General features: G+C 40.1%; 1 protein-coding gene across 2 annotated transcripts in view; it reads left to right on the top strand.

Moving 5' to 3' along the window:
• Window positions 1-21855, top strand: part of LOC126263642 (coiled-coil and C2 domain-containing protein 1-like) — a 130624-nt gene that overhangs the window by 99123 nt on the left and 9646 nt on the right. The window contains exons 14-15 of one of the 2 annotated variants that reach the window (XM_049960734.1): window positions 11198-11349; window positions 17763-17828. In XM_049960734.1, the coding sequence (XP_049816691.1) occupies window positions 11198-11349; window positions 17763-17828 (218 nt within the window). The remainder of the gene's footprint in view (window positions 1-11197; window positions 11350-17762; window positions 17829-21855) is intronic. The other variant, XM_049960735.1, reaches the window with a different exon arrangement.

Here is a 21855-nt window from a genome sequence, read left to right on the forward strand (position 1 = left end):
CCAAAGAAGAGCGGCAAGATTCGTGACTGGTACATTAAGCCATCGCGAGAGCGTTACAAATCTCATAGAAAGTTTTAAGTGGGATACTCTTGCAGATAGACGGTGCACTAAACAGAAGGGGCTGCTCACTAAATTCCAAAATCCGATGGTCATCGAGAATGTAGAGCATATATTATTACCACCAACTTTCAAATCACGCAATGATCACCATTCAAAGATAAGGGAAATGAGAGCTCGTACTGAGGCGTTCAGACAGTCGTTATTCCTTCGCGCAATCCGTGAGTGGAACAGAGGGAGGGAAATATGACTTTGGCGCGAATTGTGCCCTCTGCCTCTGGTGGCTAGCGGAATATATATGTAAGTGTAGGTGTAGATGTAGATGTAGGAAATATATGCTAAAAGACGAGACTGAGTTATAAGTGGCACAAGTAAAGGTGGTGGCTGGGCCCCTTTGTCACATATTGGCTAGGTGCAGAACATTTCATGTTGACTGCCCTGTTTTTCCATTGTTGCTGCAACCTAGTGTGGTTATATCATAATTGGGTGGTGAAGCTGAACATAGCAAGCTGTGTCAGTGCTGATCTTGGATTACATCAGCATTTCCTCTCTCACGTCTCCCATGTCTACAGCGACCTAAAATATTCCCTTAACTCCCCCACAACCAGCAGGGCAAACAGTCTGTGTTTTGTGCCAGTTGTTAACTCGTTCAGTCGCATCAAATGTGAATAAGAGAGAAACGGGATGAAGTCAAGTGAGACATTGAGTAAGAACATAGAATCAAGGTAAACCTTCCAGGAAGAAATGTAAAATTGGAGATTTTTAGTATTGATCTTATGGTTTTTTCACAGGGGCTATGAATTTATGGCATAGAATTGCGAGAAACATGAAATTGGAGAATACAGAATTGAAGTTTCACTGTGTGACAGGAATGATAATTCAAAGCAAAATAGTCTAGTAAACAAGGGCTTTAAAATGCAAACTGTAGAGCTTCAATCACATCGTTGCCTTCAATAATCTGAAAAAAATCTCTTCTACTGCAAGCACTTTGCTTTTCATATTTTGGGAAAGGTAGTACTGACAAAATGGCCAGCGCTGGAGTGACCGAGCGGTTCTAGGTGCTACAGTCTGGAACCGCGCGACTGCTCCGGTCGCAGGTTCGAATCCTGCCTCAGGCATGGATGCGTATGATGTCCTTAGGTTAGTTAGGTTTAAGTAGTTCTAAGTTCTAGGGGACCGATGACCTCAGCAGTTAAGTCCAATAGTGCTCAGAGCCATTTGAACCATTTGACCAAAATGAGAATAACTGTGCAGTAATCATGAGCTGTAAAATGCTTACCTTAAGAACTATGAGCACTTGTTCTGTAGAAGAGAGGTATTTCACAGTAGCAAAGATAGAAAAACTCCTCATAGGTATACATTTTAGAGCCTACATTTACCAGAGACTTTTGCTTCATGATTATTCTTGTCTGATCTCTGAAGATTGGCCATTCCTCCTTGGAGACCCTGAATATATAAGTGATATGAGATGTAGGGTGAACAACAATCCCAGACTGTTTGCTGATGATGCTGTATTTTATGGGAAACTGACAGCATTGAGCACTGTAGGATGATACAAGATGACTTAGACAGAATTTCTATTTGGTGAAATGAGTATTAAGAAACATGCATGAATATTAGTAGTGTGCTACTTGATAGTCATGTCAATTAACTATCTAGGTGTAACCTTCCAAAGTGATATGAAATGGAAAAAATATGTAAGGTCTGTTGTAGAGAAGGTGAATTGTCAACTTCTAAGAGTTCTAGGAAAGGGTAGCTCATCTATAAAGGAACTTACTTATAGAACACTTGTGAGATCCAATCTTGGTTACTGCTTGTGTGTTTGGGACCCCCACCACGTTGGGTAAAAAGAAGACGTTGAGCAATTCAGAAGCATATTGCTATGTTTATTTCTGGTAGGTTTCGTTGACATGCAAGTAGTATGGGAATACTTTATGAACTTAAATGGGAATCACTGAAGGGAAGATAACTTTGCTTCGTGAAACACTATTGACAGAATTTAGGGAACTGTGACTGACTGCAGAATGATTCTACTGCCACCAATATATGTTTTGTGTAAGGATCACAAAGACAAAATAAGAGAAATTAGCGCTCATACAGAGGCAAGTGAAACAGGAAAGGGAGTAAATGGTAGTGGTACAAAGTACCCCACAACATGTATTGTAGAGGGGCTTTGTTGAGTGTGTATGTAGATGTAGATTATGATCATAAAATTCATCTTCCCAGAAATTAAATTGTGTCTAGAGGTTAAATTTTGTCTGGCTTAGAGCGAATTTCTCTGACAGGGAAAGAACAGCTTATACTGTTTCTTAAGCCAGGAAAGAACACAGCTTCCATTGAAGGCTGCCAACAAATCAACCTTATTTGTGTGCTATGTAAATTACTTCATAGGATGATGCACACTCAGTTGTGTTATCCCTCAAGTCATAGGGCTATTTATTGACCTACTAGAGTTCAGTATCCAGAAGAACCAGTCCACAATTGACTACATGGTCAAATTAGATACAACTATGCAACTAGTCTTTACTAAGTGTAATCTTACAGCAGTTTTCTTTGTTGTGTAAGGGGAGATCGAAAAATTTCCATACGGACTTTATCACAGATATCTTCAACTTGGTGCATCAGTGGGATGATTCCCCTCAATGTTCATAGTGATTTTGTCTGATTCTCATGTCATTCTGGACTGTATTGCCTTCAGATATCAACTTTTTTTATGGCCCCCTATCAGCATAAAGTGCATTACACTGCCTGATGCCATCATATCTTAACATACTCTGTGTCTGAAGATTTGTGGGCCACTAGTGACACATTTATCTATTGCTTCTTGTCCCATGAAACATTCAGGGTTGGAATCGGAACACACCTCAGCTCCCCACAGTTGCAGATTGAATTATGTACCCCAGGGCTCAATCCTCAGTGTCATCCATTTCCTTGTAGGTAACAAGGGGCTCCTACACTCATGGAGCTGACCGTTACTCCAGTTCACTATGTGCTTTGGCATTTGGTACAGCTTTTAGTCTGTGGCCCACTGAGTGTCAACTCCAAGGAGCCATTTTATGAAGGTCCTCGTCTTGGGCTTATGACCAGGCCTTAGCTTTTCCTTCTCCAAAACACCAGTCATGAGATTTTGTCACACCACAGTCCACCACTATACGGAGCTTTTCCTAGGAACCCAGCATATTGAAATAATTGTACAATCTCACTTTCAGGGCCTCCTCTATGGTAATAAACTGACATGCCTGCCCTAAATCTGTCAGCTCAAATTCAGTAGTGTGTGAAAACAATTGAATGAACTAATTTTCTTGGTTATACCTCTTGGAGGTGCAGATCTCTATAGGGATCTAGCTTGACCATGATTCAACTTCGATGCACCAACTGTGTATGGTTCAGTGTCACAAACAGCATTGTGACTGCTACCGTCGAGTTGATGTAAGATGATCCATGACAGCTGGCAGCACTGTTGTGTAAATGGTTGTAGGTGGAAAGAATAGCTGCCCATAGAGTTTTGGCAACAATGAGGCATTACCACAAAGACATTTACAAAATTGTGTTATGTAAATGGTTCAGGTAGGCGTGTGAAACTGCTGTGCCCAATCCACAGCGATAGTCAGGGATCTTCTTACACCAACTCAACTATAGACCCAACGGGCCCAGTAGGCAGTCTTCTGGCAGTGCCTGTGATTTACCCTGTAGTTTCAGCACCAGCAGCTTCTACTCAGCTATGCCACACTGTCTACCAATTTCCCAACCACCCCAACTGCCAGATTCCTATCCTCCCCAGAAGCTCCAACCACTGATATTCGAGCTAAGACAGGACTCCAAATTGGAATTAGACTGGAAATCCTCCATAGAGATATTTCTCTTACTCCCTTCTGCCACTTAATTCAGCCATCCATCGTATTTAACTAAACTAAAGGTTTGATTAGAGATCTATGCCACAGTCCGACATCTCAGATGGTAGAGCTCTTGCCTGCAAAAGGCAAAGGTCCCGAGTTCGAGTCTCGGTCCGGCACACAGTTTTAATCTGTCAGGAAGTTTCAGATAACACTGCATGTCAGGTGGTTCATTGTGGCAAATCTCACCTGGTTTATTTACTTCTGCCCAGGTAGGCTTTTGATCATCATCAATTTCATCATCATTGTCTGCAATTTCAGATTTTGCACTGCCACATAACATAGTTGGAAGTTAAGCATCCACAAAGTCATCACAGAGGCAAGTTTCTGCATTTTTGAGATTTCAGAAATCATCTTCATATTCTTGTGTAATACATTCAGTAAATTTTTCAGTCTTCCCACTCTTTTTATTATCTGTCACTTCAAACAATGTATGTTACAGACAATTAGTTCAAGAAAACAAAACTTTAGGCCTTGATACTTGTGCAAACAGGTGGTTTACAGCTGCAAAACTACACTGATTTATACACCTGTGGACACACATGCTTATAAGCTTCAACCACAGTAGCCCATGGATTGCAGAATTGCTTAAAATGTTAACCGCGATGGGTCAGTGTTGCATATTGATTCTTGTATTAGCCACAGTTTTGCTATTTGGGGAGCAAAATAACTGATGATGGTCGAAGTAGAGAGGATATAAAATGTAGACTGGCAATGGCAAGGAAAGCGTTTCTGAAGAAGAGAAATTTGTTAACATCGAGTATAGATTTGTCAGGAAGTCATTTCTGAAAGTATTTGTATGGAGTGTAGCCATGTATGGAAGTGAAACATGGACGATAAATAGTTTGGACAAGAAGAGAATAGAAGCTTTCGAAATGTGGTGCTACAGAAGAATGCTGAAGATTAGATGGGTAGATCACATAACTATTGAGGAAGTACTGAATAGGATTGGGGAGAAGAGAAGTTTGTGGCACAACTTGAGCAGAAGACTGGATCGGTTGGTAGGACATGTTCTGAGGCATCAAGGGATCACCAGTTTAGTATTGGAGGGCAGCGTGGATGGAGGGTAAAAATCGTAGAGGGAGACCAAGAGATGAATACACTAAGCAGATTCAGAAGGATGTAGGTTGCAGTAGGTACTGGGAGATGAAGAAGCTTGCACAGGATAGAGTAGCATGGAGAGCTGCATCAAACCAGTCTCGGGACTGAAGACCACAACAACAACAACATTAGCCACAGCATGTGTGTTAACACTGGGTCATAGGCTGTCAGGCATTTTTTTTATATTGTCCTGTTTATTCTCCTTCTGTCTCCAGTTTGCACATTCACCAATTTCCGTGAATCTCAAACACAGCCCTGATTAAAACTTGTAATGTGAAAATCAAGACATTAAAATAATTATCGTAGTTCCAGTTTGACGTGCATCAGTAGGCTATTACTGTATGGAGAATTTTGACTGTCTATGATTATGGGTACTACAGGATGTACCACATAAAACTGGTATGTCTCATGCCCGAGTTTCAAGCAACAGTGAACTAACTAAAAAAAGAATAGATAATAGTAACATAAAAAATGATGTAGGTGCCTGTTTTAGGGTGTATACGTGGACGAGGAAAAAAAATTCCCGGATTTCCCGGTTAAAAACACTTTTTCCCGGATGAAAATACACTTTTTTTGTGTCAAGTAACACTATACTCTTCCTTGGAATTGTAAAACTTACCAGTTCTTTCAATGGTTGTGGTTTTATATACCGGCGTAGAATTTCCCTGCACTTTAGAAAACTCAGGTGAAAAAACACGTTTTGAAAAGTTGACTGATGCGCAGCAACATGTACACTACATATTTTCATATTACGAAAGAATAAATTCAGATTCGAAATTGATATTGCGATGTGCTTTTTTAAGCCAGTTGCAGCTCATGTCAAGCAATCTCACCAGCCGATGACAGAGGATATTCAGAGTATAGGACACGTGATGTAGTCAGCCAATAGCAACATCACTGTTAAGTAGTGCGAACACACAAGTAGGAAAAGGTGATGGTTTAACTTAATATACATAGTCTTGCCTCTGCCTGGCACTTAAGTGTGAATTGCAGAGTAACGATGTAGATGTATAACATTGGTCTGTAAGATTAATAAGCTGCAAGGGGAGCTAAGCTTTCACACATAATGATATTTTTTGCGCGTGTTATGCTTTTTAGGTACATCATACAAATGTGCTAGTAAAATTTTTAACGACATAAATGTCTGATCTTCTGGGCTTGAAAATATTCGAAATGGTCGTCCTCAAAGATTTTATTTTTGAATGAGAGTCAAACGCTCTGTGATTTAACTAATTCATCGGACATTCGTGCACAGCATTTATCTTGCATAAAAGGAAATTTGCTTTGAAAGTAATGCTTTTCAAACAACCATTCGGAATATTTTCCCGCGGCCTGTTAGAAATAGATTCGCTTCAACCGGTGCCAGTGCGCGCCGCACTTGCGCAGTCACGATGGCGTAGGAAGCCCGTATGTTCGTATGTCTAAAACATTAAAATATCTTACATTATGTCATAAAAGAAACAAGACATTATAGGATACTCCAAGAGCATGGGAATTTTGTGGACCATACTAAAATGCATAATTCGGCTTAAAGTGCACATTCGTATGTCCAGATTCAGATGTAAATTTTCTTTGAGTACCAGTACTGTATTATCTCATGTTTGGTTCTTTATTGTGGCATAATGCCATACGTGCTAGAAGATGAAAACGTGAACTTGAAATACAGTGAACAGTTGAAACTAGCCAATAGTGTGGAATTAAACACTTCGTTTCAAATAAATTGACTGCCTCAGCTGAAAAGATTAATAAAAGTCAAATTTCTTTAAAAAAACGACAAAAAATAACTTCATTGTTCTGCAAGGCGATTAACGCTTCACTGTCAGAAAGATGGAAACAAAATAAAATCGGAAACTAATAACATATTTTGATGATGATGAGGTCCCATACTCAGAGGAGTGTAGGGGACGATGCAGGAGACACTTTAATAATTATGTGAATGTATTTTAATTCACTTGATAGCTCCCGGCCACAGAAATCCATTTTATTTTCATTTGATGTGAGAACAACAAACGAAGAGGAAACAGCAAAACCACTTAACGTAAACACGGGCCATGTGGAGACTACCACCTCCCCCACTACAACTCAGACTGCTCTATGCGTCAGCTCTGGATCTACGTTATTTCCGAACTGTGGCAATATTAGATAGTGGTGCTCCCCCTCCCTCGAGCGTTTGAGGTAGGACGCAAAAAATTTAAAAAATGGACTTTTAAAAAATCTTCATTTTGTAGCTCACATCTTTCTGAAGAGTCAGATACATAAAACATACATGTTCGAGGGAACGTAAGACGCGTTATTTGGTCGAAGTGTGCCGAAGTGCAGTGCCACGCCTCTTCACACAGCATTCTTCCATCGCACGCCTCTGTATTTCGCTCTGTGGAATTCAAACGTGTAATTGTAATGGGTGCCATCAAACTATATTCAGTCCAGTGAAAATTAAAATCTCCTGTGGTGCCTCTCCTACTCCCAGTCGGTCGGTTTGACAACCTGCCCCTCTTTAAAAAAAAATCTTACAATTAATAGTGAATGGGATTATTTGTAATCGGGAGAACAAGAACTCTTCAGAAAATTTGTACTTTTTACTGCCTATTATCTAATAACTTGCTGTTTTGTGTGACATAAAATTAAATATAGGATACATAAAATGAGTAAAGCTAAGAGCTTTATGTGGCATACTTTCCTTTCTGGGAAAGAATCTATTACCTCATCAAAGTTTGTGAATGTTTTGCTACATGAAAAAATGAAATGTTGTCTAATATTAGAAAAGCTGTTAATACAAATAGTACCCAAGACTGGTGGGGTTTTCCGACCTGATTATGTGTATTTTGTCACTGTCTGCTAGATAAAACAAAATAAGCCCGCCTAATATTGCAACAATTGTTACACACACCAAATAAATGAAACTGTTTTGCCTCAAATCGTCATTTTTATAACACGACGGAATATAATTCATGAAGTACCAATATCATATGCATATTAAGCCTACTAAAAGCAAAAAGTTTTATGTTAGGAAATAGTTTCACGTTTCATTCATACTCTCTAGCTTCTGAAGCATGAGATCGAAGAGTAGTAGTACGAAATTTTTATATAAATTTGGAATTGTCATATTCTTCCGGAATTTGTGTGAGTCCCCGTTTCTTCTCCTTCCTCTGTCTAACAATCAATCTTGTCACAACTAATTCTGTAACTATTCCTGCCAGTGTCAAAACTTATTCTCTGGTTAACTTCACTAACCCTGCCACAATCACCGGTTTAGTATCCCGCATTTATTCTCCGGTTAGGCATTATTACCTGTTCGTACAATGCGTTTTCCACGCTATTCCCAGAATAGAACTTCAGTGGCTGCTAGCCGGGGACTGTATAACTGGCCCTTAGTAGTGTAGCAGTCTGGCCAAAAATTTTCTGTCAAAATTTCATTCTCTTGGATACACGGAGAAGACAATACATATTCGTGTTAGTCGTTTATTTCCACTCTGGTAGTCTGAATCTATGGATTTTGCTAGTAATTATAACAACGCTGATCATTTGCAAACCCAGTCAATCACATAAATAGCGATTGGAATTCACCCGTTCGGCTTTATTCTGCTCAGCTCGTATAGACCCGTCCGCTTTTGTCTGCAGGTAAGTTTACTTCTAGATGAGACAGGTATTCCCCTGCCAGAGACATCACGTACTCCTTGCACGCATTCAAAAATCAACTTACAATTCATTCAAAAAATCAACTTACAATTTGTTCAACAGGGATGTGCTCAAAATCATATGAGTAATCGATAGGCCAATGTACGCTGGATGCTAGGCACTTTGTGAAACAAGGTCTTTTTCCTCAATAATATGAATTTGGCCTCCCCCCCTCCCCAAAACACTCGGGGTAGATACCCCGGTTTGCTCCCGCCCCCTAGTTCCGGGCCTGTTGCGCATACATGAATCTGACGGCTTAGGCGCACCAGTGCACCAGTGAAATTTTTCCGGATAACATCTGGCTGCTTGCTGCTTTTGCTTATACAGCTAACTGCCACACTTCTGTAGCCAGAAGCTGGAGAAGGTACTACCACAGTCTATGTTAGACTGTGATACTACTCACACGCGACTAAACTGCACATGCACATAAGCTCGCTCGCAACCACTCAAACGAATCTAATGTAAACAGTTGTGACGTATTGTTCATCGGAGGCAATTTGTTGTTATGAAGCATTGCATAGTCTTCCTAAAGCCTTTGACACATTTTGCTGTTGGCAGACGATTGTCTGAGCACTGTGTTTTGTTGTTGTATATGGTGCATTTCCTTTGCAACTTAAGTTTTATTTTAGGTTTTTTTCTCTCGTTCTTGTTTTATTGCTGCAGTATTATTCTGCAGTAGCGAGGTACAGTAATATTCTTTGTTAGAGTACTGGTTCTTACCAGTCAGTTACAAAAATTTAACTGAAAACTAAACCAATGAAAAATTCCCGGAATTCTAAAAAAATTCGCGGAATTCTAAAAAACTTCCCTGGTTTTTCCCCGATGAAAAAATTCCCGGGTTTTTCCCAGATCCTCCGGTTGTCCCGGGTCGTATACACCCTGTGTTTATATGAGATGCGGGAAGTTGTGGCTATGGGCATCCAGGCATTGCTGATTTCGTGTGACGATGTTACCAGCAACACACTGTAATTTTGCGGGCATGAGGTTGTTAATTTCCCTAGTAATGTTCCATTTAAGATCATCTATTGTGTGAGTATTTTCAGCAAACAATTTGCTTTCTAGATTGCTCCATAAATAAAAAATCTCACAATTTTAATTCCATGGGCCTTTCGGGCCTGAGACCTCTGTTGAAAAGTATGTCTTCAAGGAAAATGTTGGTGATGTGGGCCATATTTTGGTTGGATGTGTGAGCAGTTATTCCATCTTGTTGGAATACTACAAACAGCTTTTCTGCATCTATTAATTGTGCATAGAAAGAGTCAGAGATCTCGAGAAATCTGGCATGTTTAAGGTGTGTAACTGAAAATATGGGGCCAAAAAAAATACACATCTTCTCTGAGTGAAGAGGTTCTTCATGGCAAATATGTGGGTTGGAACCAGTATGTGCAATTCTTTCAGTTTATATAACCTAACAAATGAAACCAGGCCTCGTTTGAACATGAATTAAAGCAAGGGGTCCAAGTAACTGGTAGCAATTGATGTCAACAGCCATTTACAGTAATTAACTCTCTTTTCTTGATCCTAAAATTTTAACTCTTGCACCACACCCACACAATAGGCTTTTAATTTCATATCTTTACTGTATAATGTACAAGATACACCAACTTTCTGTGATAATCTCCTTACCGACTTGCGAGGACTTCTTGTAATGTCCTTCCAAATTCTGTCTTCAGTTTCAGGGGTTCTCTCTGTCAGTCATCTATTCCTGTGTACATTATAAATGGATCCTACAGCCCTCCATTTCTTGGACAGATCTTGAATAGTGCTGGTTGTGGGGAGTTTCTTACCCCTGGTAAACAGTTCTTTACATTCCTTGATGGAGCCTGTTGTTACGTAACACTCCACGATATCAATTCATTGTGCTACCCCATTTCTGTAACAACTCAACAATAAAAGCCTCTCACAACAACTGACAAACAGCTGCACTCAACTTTCCGATAAAATGCAGTGTAGCCAACATTTTGAGACAGCATTGCCACTTCACAGGAAATTCGACCGGGATGATTAACCAGTATGTGAGGTGAACTGGTCTATGTCGGAAACCCAGTATTTCTACAAAACTAAATGCTTCACGTATATTTAGTGAGACAACATCCTGAAAACAGCAGAAGTAGGTTTAAAGTATGCCTCTGGGCATCCAGCTTTAGATTTTTCATTGTTGCCCAAATTTGGTGAGGGCAAATGTTGAAACAGTATCTTAGAAAATTACACAGTGTATGTTTTTCTCTATCCATTCCCAATCTAAAATTTACTGTCCCATTTCAGACCTCTTTCTTGGTGGGAATGAAACTCTGTTTTCATTACTGTTTACTTTTCTACAACATTTATGTACTAGTCTTATAAACTGTATACAATAATATATATTATGTGAAAAGTTGTGTAAATAATAAATGTTTAAATATTAATCTTACATTTGTGATGAGTGGATGTTGTGTTGTAATGAACTAAATTTGGTGTCCTCTTCTTATTAGGAATATCCACAAAAGGATAAAACTGCAGTAGTAAAAGACACAAACAATCCTCAGTACAACCAAACATTTCCACTGACAATACAACGGAATGTTCGTGCGTGTCAGAGGATATTTAAACGCCATAGCTTGAAATGTGAAGTCTGGTCTCGAGGGTAAGATTTGGAACTATTCAAGTTTATGCTTCAGAATTTAAGGTATATTGTTTCTTACTAACATTTGTTTTTGTCTGTGGCTTACAAGTTAGAGCTTCATTGTAGAAATTATGTGCATAACATTTTATATAGAAGAATCTTCGGAAACTGCTGATGCAAACTGAGTATCACTACAATTTTTTTTAATTGTTTGTAAGAGTATAGGTAGACAAACTTACGTGTGAAGCACCGGATTTCCATTGAGAAGAAATTATATGGAGGAAATGGAACAGATTGTGACAGAAAGCGCATGAGATACAAAATGGTAATTTTTAAATTAAAAACAAAGGAGTTTTGTATTTCTAGTCTTTTTATTCTCTTTTCTGGCTCATATGTCAGAGAATGAAAATTGAACATAAACAGTAAACAAATATTTTTGTTGATTTGGTAAGCTCAGTATCTAAGAGTGCACTAACATTAAGTTGTTGCAACTATATCCATGTATCTACTTAATCAGCTGGAGTTGCCTATGAAAAAATTTTCAGGAGCAACTTAATCAGAAAAGACACTTACGCATCAGCTTTCGGCCAAAGCCTTTTTCAAAAAAGGGAATGCACACACACACACACACACACACACACACACACACACACACACACACAACACTGTCTGCAGCAACTGCAGCTGTGACATAGAGTGGAAGCAGCACTCTGGTGAGGGTGGGAAAGGGGAAGGGATAGCAGGGTATAGGTGAAGGGAGAGAAGAGTACTATCTGATGGAGCTTAGAAACTAGACTGCCAACTGGCACAGTGTCAGGAGGTCATGGGCCTGGAAGTGGGGAATGGGGAGCAAAAAAAGGAGAGGAGTGAGGAAGGGGAGATATAGGCGGTGCATTTGTAGAGGATGGCATACAAAGACAGCGAGGGGATGAGACTAGGGAGGGGGTGACAGGACAAAGGGGGTGGAAACTGTCGGGTGGAGGGTGTGGGGACAGTAGTTTACTGTAGGTTGAGGCCGGGATCATTTCAGGAGTGGAGATGTGTTTTAAGGATAACTCCTATTTCCGCAGTTCAGAAAAGCTGGTGGTAGACGGGAGGATCCAGATGACTAGGGTAGTGAAGCACCCATTCAAACCAAGCACATTATGCTCAGCTGCATGTTGTGCCACAAAGTTGTCTACGTACTTCGCTCTTGGCCACAATTTGGCAGTTAGTTCTGGTGGACAGCTGTTTGATTGTCATGCCAATATAAAAATCTGTGCAATTAATGCAACAGAGCTGCTATATATAACATGGCTGCTTTCACAGGTGACTTGACTTCTAATGGGGTAGGATAAGCCCCTGAAAAGACTGGAATTGGAAGTGCTGAGTTGGTAGATCAGGCAGACATTGCACCTGAGTCTTGTACAGGCATATGATCCCTGTGGCAAGGGGTTGGGACTAGGAGTGGCATCTGTATCCTCCCCATCACCTGCTTTTCTGAACTGTGCAGATGGGAGTTCATCCTTACAACACATTCTCCACTCCTGAAATTAACCAGGCCTCAACCTATGATAACATGCTGTCCCCACACCCTCAACCCAATATTTTCCACCCTCTCTGTCCTATCATCTCCTCCCTATTCTCATCCTCTTTGTGTGTAGCCCTCTACCAATGGAACCACCTATCTTTCCCCTTTCTCACTCCTGTTTTGCTACCCGCCTCTCCCACCTTCCTGCCCCGCCTCAACAGCTTCCCAATGTTGTGCCTGCTTGCAGTCTAACCCCTGCATGCTCTGTTAGAAAGCACTGTCCTCCCCCTCCCCCCCAGTCCGTCCATACCCTGCTAATCCATCTCCTTCCTCTTTCCCCACCCCACCCCCTCCAGACAGTTGCATTCTGATCTGAGCTGCCATAGGTGGCAGTCATGTGCGTGAGGTGTGCTTACTTGGGTGTGTTTCCTTTTCCGAACAACTCTTTATATTCTTGATATTCGAATCTCGGGTTTCCATTGTTTAATCAAAAATGGCAAATTAAGTAAGTGCCAATTAATGAAATATTATGTTTACAGATCTTGAAACTTACTATCAAAGAGTCTTACTTCTTTGAAGTTAGGTAGTTCAGATAAGATAAAATTTTCATCAGTCTACTAACTCAGAATTATAAATATTATCCTTTGTTATAATGTAATGCCATGAAAATATCTTATGTGTGGGAAATATCTTTTGTGCAGTCAAGGCATTCTTTTTTTTCTGTCTCTTTGTTTCCCACATGACTTCAAAGTTTTTCATGGCAGCGTCCTTATATTATAAATTGTTCTCATTCTTGTATAAAATTTTCTCAGTGTTGATATTGTGTCATATCTGAGTAGGGGATGCTGGACTTGGTCTCAGTTCCTCACATGGCTCTCAATATTCTGATTGGGGTGGTGGATTTTGATTGGGGGGAGGGGGTTTCTGCCTCACTGCTAATTTTTGCATTTGCACATGTGAATTCCTCTCTACAAGTGACGTCACTTCTCCAGTAGAAGTTAGAAAACCAATAACAGCACATGGTAAATGACAAGCTTGTATGCCACTATAAAGGATGCAGACTCCATCCTAGAAGACAGTCACCTCCTGACAAAAATGATGGTGAATATCGTCGAAAGCCTGAGTTCTCACAGATTTGATGTTGTCTGACCACTGAGGAAATGTTATGCAACTTTTCTTTTCAGCTAGCTACCTGCATGTACTGATCTGTCACTAAGAATTAGTCAAATAACTCTGATAGCCCGTGTATGAATGTATGTTGTCCATGTTCATTTTGAATGCAAACATCTTCTGTTAACACAAACCGTACCACTTGTGAATAAACACTGAAATATTCGAATATCTGTAATCATTCTTTCTTTAATGTTTCTAGTACATTGCCATCTTCCAGCTGATTTACTTGAACTTAATTTAGTATAAATGTTTCTGTATGTACTGCTTTCTGGGCCACCTTCGGTAATATTTAGAAGCAGAATGTGGCAATATCTAGGTGCAGAAAGTGAAAACGCACAATTGATTCAAATATTCACAGTTATGGGACTGATAATATTAAATAGATAAATAACAACATTTATACCTTTCAGAGGTCACAAGCTACTTTCTCATATCACATCTACTGCATCTTTCATAAAGTAACATACATGTAGCTTGTGTACTACAGGGTAACATGCAAAGATTCTGTAATATAAGAATGCTGGTGACAGTGACAGATTATACACTCCTGGAAATTGAAATAAGAACACCGTGAATTCATTGTCCCAGAAAGGGGAAACTTTATTGACACATTCCTGGGGTCAGATACATCACATGATCACACTGACAGAACCACAGGCACATAGACACAGGCAACAGAGCATGCACAATGTCGGCACTAGTATAGTGTATATCCACCTTTCGCAGCAATGCAGGCTGCTATTCTCCCATGGAGACGATCGTAGAGATGCTGGATGTAGTCCTGTGGAACGGCTTGCCATGCCATTTCCACCTGGCGCCTCAGTTGGACCAGCGTTCGTGCTGGACGTGCAGACCGCGTGAGACGACGCTTCATCCAGTCCCAAACATGCTCAATGGGGGACAGATCCGGAGATCTTGCTGGCCAGGGTAGTTGACTTACACCTTCTAGAGCACGTTGGGTGGCACGGGACACATGCGGACGTGCATTGTCCTGTTGGAACAGCAAGTTCCCTTGCCGGTCTAGGAATGGTAGAACGATGGGTTCGATGACGGTTTGGATGTACCGTGCACTATTCAGTGTCCCCTCGACGATCACCAGTGGTGTACGGCCAGTGTAGGAGATCGCTCCCCACACCATGATGCCGGGTGTTGGCCCTGTGTGCCTCGGTCGTATGCAGTCCTGATTGTGGCGCTCACCTGCACGGCGCCAAACACGCATACGACCATCATTGGCACCAAGGCAGAAGCGACTCTCATCGCTGAAGACGACACGTCTCCATTCGTCCCTCCATTCACGCCTGTCGCGACACCACTGGAGGCGGGCTGCACGATGTTGGGGCGTGAGCGGAAGATGGCCTAACGGTGTGCGGGACCGTAGCCCAGCTTCATGGAGACGGTTGCGAATGGTCCTCGCCGATATCCCAGGAGCAACAGTGTCCCTAATTTGCTGGGAAGTGGCGGTGCGGTCCCCTACGGCACTGCGTAGGATCCTACGGTCTTGGCGTGCATCCGTGCATCGCTGCGGTCCGGTCCCAGGTCGACGGGCACGTGCACCTTCCGCCGACCACTGGCGACAACATCGATGTACTGTGGAGACCTCACGCCCCACGTGTTGAGCAATTCGGCGGTACGTCCACCCGGCCTCCCGCATGCCCACTATACGCCCTCGCTCAAAGTCCGTCAACTGCACATACGGTTCACGTCCACGCTGTCGCGGCATGCTACCAGTGTTAAAGACTGCGATGGAGCTCCGTATGCCACGGCAAACTGGCTGACACTGACGGCGGCGGTGCACAAATGCTGCGCAGCTAGCGCCATTCGACGGTCAACACCGCGGTTCCTGGTGTGTCCGCTGTGCCGTGCATGTGATCATTGCTTGTACAGCCCTCTCGCAGTGTCCGGAGCAAGTATGGTGGGTCTCACACACCGGTGTCAATGTGTTCTTTTTTCCATTTCCAGGAGTGTATATAACGTTGTGCTCTGTATGTAATGACCTCAGTGTTGATGGGGCTTTTAACCTTGATCTTTCTTCCTTCCTTCCTTCCTTCTTTCTTTCCGTTTCACTTTTTAATTAAGTATAGCAAGATAATATGTTCTCTAACTTATTTCGGAATAAGCTAGGTTTCCATGTATTTTATATTTTTTCCTGTCCATTTCTGTTTTATAGCCTGAAATTTTTTCAGCAGAACACTTACATGTTGAAAATCACTTCTATTTCACAATGTTCCTCACTCACTGTTGCTTTGCCAATGTTTATTCCTATTGTAATGTGTATGAATTCACTAACTTTCTGTTCAAGTAAACCACTGGGCTGCTTAGATTCCTGTTTCATTTTTTAAAATTTATTTATCTAACAAGTGCCTTTTTGCAACTACATTTTCTCATTCACACCTATTGAATCTTTTGACACCTTTTAAAGCCAAATCAGTAGGCAGACAATATTTTTTCTCAGGGTTTCCTTGGTAGTCTTGAAGTACAGATCTGTATAGCAAAAGCTGTGAAGTTTTTTAAAGTTGGTATTTCATTCTGGTAGATATTTCAGACACACTCAGCTCAGCATTCTCTCTCTCCTTCCAAAATTTTCACACCATTGGTGTAACTTTTGTTTTCGCTTGTCAGCTTTTGCTTGCACGTTGCTTTGCCTTCCCTGTTGGGACCATCACAGCTGCTTGCAATAACTCTCCAAGCTTGCACTAGCCACCAGTTTGCCAGTACTATAATGAATAGTTTTACATCAGAAGTAAATCGAATCTGTTGGTAGTGTTGTAGGATCTTTGCAAAGGTTACCTTTCTAGTATTTAATCTGTGCATATTAAAGGTGCAGATTATAATATGGATGTGATTCATAAAAGCAACCTGTGGCCTCTGGTAGGTATTTACATTGTATTCCAATGCAGGCACCCACATAACTTTGATTTTTGAGGTCTATGTACTATAATTATTGCATTATCCTTCTGCACACAGACAGTGTCACAGGTTCTTCAGAAAACTACATACAAAACATTAATTTTAAATAAATATGTCTGAAAAATGCAAGTGTAGTCTTCAAACATTTGTAGTAGAAACATGAAGTATGACTGGTTATGGATAATTAGGGATTTCATATGCATGTTTTGTATGCTGACAAGACTATAAATTTAAGTAATGCAGATTAATTACTGTATAAAGCACAGCTGAAGATAAACAGCAGGTGTTGTCGACTGAAGTTTCAGCTATCATACCAGAGTTCAATTTATAGTACAGAAAATAAAATAACTTGTGGCATGGTTTTTGATAGAAGTTTAAATAATAGAGATAGCTGAAGTCCAAGGCTATCTGATTTTACTGGATCTTACATTGTTCAGTTAAGTCTCTTAAAATGTGGAGTGTTTGAAATAAACGAACATAGGAACTGTGTTCATTTATTGCCTGTGTTTGTCTTTTATTTCACTGTTCGTCAGCATGAATTAAAGATACATGAAAAATGTTTGAATTATGATGGTAGTGAATTTGGATTTCTCTTAATGGAGAAGGCCAAACATAAAGTAGTATTTTTGACAACCTTGTGTAAAGTACATCTTGCATGAGACTGGAAGACATTTGAGATATGATGTATGAAGTATTCAGGTACAAGATTAGCCCAGAAGGTCACCTGTGCTACCCTTCAATAACCATATGCAGCATAACAGGCTTGAACATTCATTTTCTGTACTTTTTCCCTTAATAATAAAGCTAAAGTTGTTGACATGATTAGGGTTAATTCCTATTGCAGGTCAGTGATACGAAATTTATGTTGCTTCTGTTGTCCAGAGACCTGTGGCAAGACAATAAGTTGCAGGTAAAGTTGCATCAACCTTAGAAGTAATACCAGAAACTTAACAATAAGCTGTTAAATTGATGTTACTAATTTCTTTGTACAATGAAAAGTGCTTTTTATCTGGCTTTGAAAGTGTTGGGACAAGTCCGTTTCTTTTCAAGTTGTTTAGTCTCTTCTTTCTTGCTTTTAATGTTTTGCTTTAATTTCATTTGTGAGCAATAAACACTTCAAGTTCAGCAGTTTTATAATTGTGGTTATTTGGGAATTGTGATTCAAATAAGTAGAACTATTTGCATCCTTTGAAGGAAGTAAAGTACAAGGAGTACACTAATTTCATTGGAAAAGTTTCCTGGTTGTCTGTTTCTTTCCCAACTAATTACCCAGTGTTGCCTATTTGCCCAAATATTAAGTTCGGTGTATCAGGCTGGGTTGAAATTGCAAGCATTCGATAGCTTTATTTGTCACCCCTTCCTATCTCCACCCCCACTCTTATGGATTAAACATCAGCAGGAGAACTATCGCTAATCAACCCAGCAACCTCAAAAACTATTGATTAAGCACTAATTTAGTTTCTTTTTTTTATCACTTTCATATGCCACCCTCTGTGAAGAAAAGGACTGCTATTTTGCTAATATTCAGGTTGGACAATTACTTTCTTAATTCTATTTCTTCTTCTGTTGTTCTACAGTCCATTGTTGACCTCTGCCTCTTCAGCAATTTTCTGGCAGATGTTGTGATTCCTTGCTACTGCTATCTAATTCCTTTATCACAATCTCCGTAGATCTTCTTTGACATATCTTCTTCGGTTCCTCTGTATCACCCAGCCCATCCCAACCTTACTATGGTAGGTGACTCTTTACATATGGTATGAAGATCATTGTTATGTCATCTTCATCACCTCCCTCCTTCACAACAGAGGCCTTTTATTCTGCAGAGTGCTTTCCTTTCAAAGGCATCTAACACGTTAGTATCTCTTACTGTTAGTTTCTGAGGCATGTGTGAGCACTTGCCTTAAGTGTTTCATAGATGATTAATTTAGTGGTGTGAGAAAAGAGTCATGAAGAAAGTAGTTTCATTATGGGAAAGTAAGCTGTGTTGGCTGCCTCTACCCATTGTTCAATTTTGCACGAGGTATCGTTATTGTAGGTTATGGTCAATCTCAGAAGTTAAATTCTTCAGTCTTCTCAAATTCACAACCAGATACCATTACTGATCCTATATTTAGTCTTGGACTCATTGTCAGTCCTACGTCCTCATCAACATATTCTGATGCGTTAAACTCCTCCTCCATTGCCATGTGAAATCTTGTAACTGTGTCTGTATCATCGGTGTTGGCTAATATTTACACCGATTTATGGAAGATATGTAACTTTTTGCTGCATGCTCAGATTAGTAGCTAAAATAATTTCACACACATTCTTCATAACGGAACTTACAGAATATGTCGTGAGAATGAACTGGGACCTTTTTCCTTCAGTTGAGTGTCATGCTTTCTATATTCTTTTAGTATTTCTTGTCATTAACTATCAGTCTCACGATACTTGCATGACAGTCATTCAATAAGAAGTTTTTATCATTATGCATTTATTGTTTCAGTAGTTATCATAAGTCATGCAACATAAACCTCTTGCATTAGAAGAGCTTTTACCGGGTATCAGGTAGCTCTGATTAAAATTTAAACATTTCATAAAATATTTGTAGCTATTGAAATCACGATGCATAGTTGATACTAGAGTTGTAATTAAATCTGAAGTAAATTCAGGCCAACATTAATAATTTGAGTCTGTCATTTACAGCAGACTTATACTCTTAATTTACATACAATTTTTAGCTAAACATTTGCACAGTTTGTGTTTTTTCCCATTGAGAAAATTACATTAAAGGTGACATATAAATATAGTTCTCTCATTACTTGATGGCTGTCTTCTATAAGATGCTAACATTGCATTCACCATTAAGCAAGTGTGGTAGTTCCAACTCATTTACAAATTAGGTATTCAAAAAGTTTGTATTTTGTGGTCAAACATCCACCTGAAGAGTTGGGTAGCTCACACACAAAATGAGGAGCCAACCCGACTATATCCAGAACAAGTAAATACTCGTATATTGAGGTGACATTTTCACCAAGTTATAACAGAAAGTGTGGTGTATTTTCTGACATACAAGTATTTTTTAACATTTATAACTGCTGAACTATGACCCCTACCTTATGGTTGGTGTCATCACTTTTTTCTTCGTGTTGGGGTTTGCATGGTCAGATGATCCGAAGAACTATGACAGGGGTAGCTTTGCTACTGGTAGGGTCTCCCAAGCTAGATAGGTCAAAGGTGATGATTCAAAATAAATGGGATACTCTGCTCCTCCAGGTTGGGGGTTCAGTGTAGGTCCAACTCCTTCACACCATAAAAAAAGACAGTTGCTATGAAATGCCAAGAAATAGCAGTCAAATGCCTAATGCTAGAATATCACAGAACAATCACAGATTGGAATGTGGCACTTGCAATATAAGATCACTGTACACCACTGGAGTGTTAAAGGTGCTGAATGACGAACTGAACAGATACAGGCTAGAAATAGTGGCACTGCAAGAGATAAGATCGTGTGGAATAGGGATGCATAATGATAAGTTCTACAGTTACTTCTATAGTGGAAATAAAGAAGGTAAACATCAAATTGGAGTTGATTTTGCAGTAGCCAACAGAATAAGAGGAAATATCATGTACTTCACGGCTGTTACTAAAAATATGGTGGACAAGAATGAAAGGAAAGTTCACAGCCTTAAAATGACGTTGTACCATGCACCTACATAAGATAAAAATGATAATGAAAAAGATAGTTTCTACAAAGACCTAGAATCGGTAAATGAAGATGCACCCATTTTACATTGTGAAAATGTTCCTAGGTGATGCCAATGCCAGGCCTTTCTGAGATCCTACATTGGCCTCCATAGCCCACACGATTCCTCCAGCAACAATGGAATGAAACAAGTCAGTCTGGCAACTTCAGAAAACCTATGGATTGATTACCTACTTTCCTCACAGAAAAAATTATAAGATAACCTGGAAATGACTTGACCAATCCACACAGAGTAGACAACATATTAGTGGATGCTAGACACAGAAGTGTTGTTGCAAATGTAAAATCTCAAAGAGGTGCAGAAATGGGATCAGACTACTAGCTTGTGCTGACAACTATTCATGAAAGAACAGAATGCAAAAACTGCAGGAGAAGACAGAAAATAAACACAGGTCTACTGAAAGAGGACCAATGATAGGGAGCCTGCTTGCCTCAGCGATACAGATAGCCATACCGTAAGTGCAACCACAACTGAGGTGTATCTGTTGAAGGGCCAGATAAACATGTGGTTCCTGAAGAGGGGCAGCACAGCCTTTTCAATAGTTGCAGGGGCAACAGTCTGCCTTGTAACATGCCTTGCTTTGGTGGTATTGACCACTGCGAATAGCTGAAAGCAAGAGGAAATGACAGCCGTAATTTTTCACGAGGACATGCAGCTTTACTGTATAGTTAAATGATGACGGCGTCCTCTTCAGTAAAATATTCTCCTATTCAGATCTTCGGGTGGGGACTGCTCCGGAGGACGTTGTTATCAGGAGAAAGAAAACTGACATTCTATGCATCGGAGCGTGGAATGTCAGATCCCTTAATCAGGCAGGTAGGTTAGAAAATTTAAAAAGGGAAATGGATGGGTTAAGGTTAGATATAGTGGGAATTAATGTAGTATGGTGACAAGAGGAACAAGACCTCTACTCACGTGAATACAGGGTTATAAATATAAAATCAAATAGGCGTAATGCAGGAGTAGGTTTAATAATGAATTAAAAAATAGCAGCGCGGATAAGCTGCTTTTAACAGTGTAGTGAACGCATTATTGTAGCCATGGTAGACACAAAGCCCATGCCTACCACAGTAATACAAAATTATATGCAAACTAGCTCTGCAGATAATGAAGAGATTGAAGAAATGTATGGCGGGATAAATGAAATTATTCAGATAGTTAAGGGAGATGAAAATTTTTTAGTAATGGGGG

This window comes from Schistocerca nitens, chromosome 6 (genome assembly GCF_023898315.1).
Source record: "Schistocerca nitens isolate TAMUIC-IGC-003100 chromosome 6, iqSchNite1.1, whole genome shotgun sequence".
NCBI classification, from domain to species: Eukaryota; Metazoa; Arthropoda; class Insecta; order Orthoptera; family Acrididae; genus Schistocerca; species Schistocerca nitens.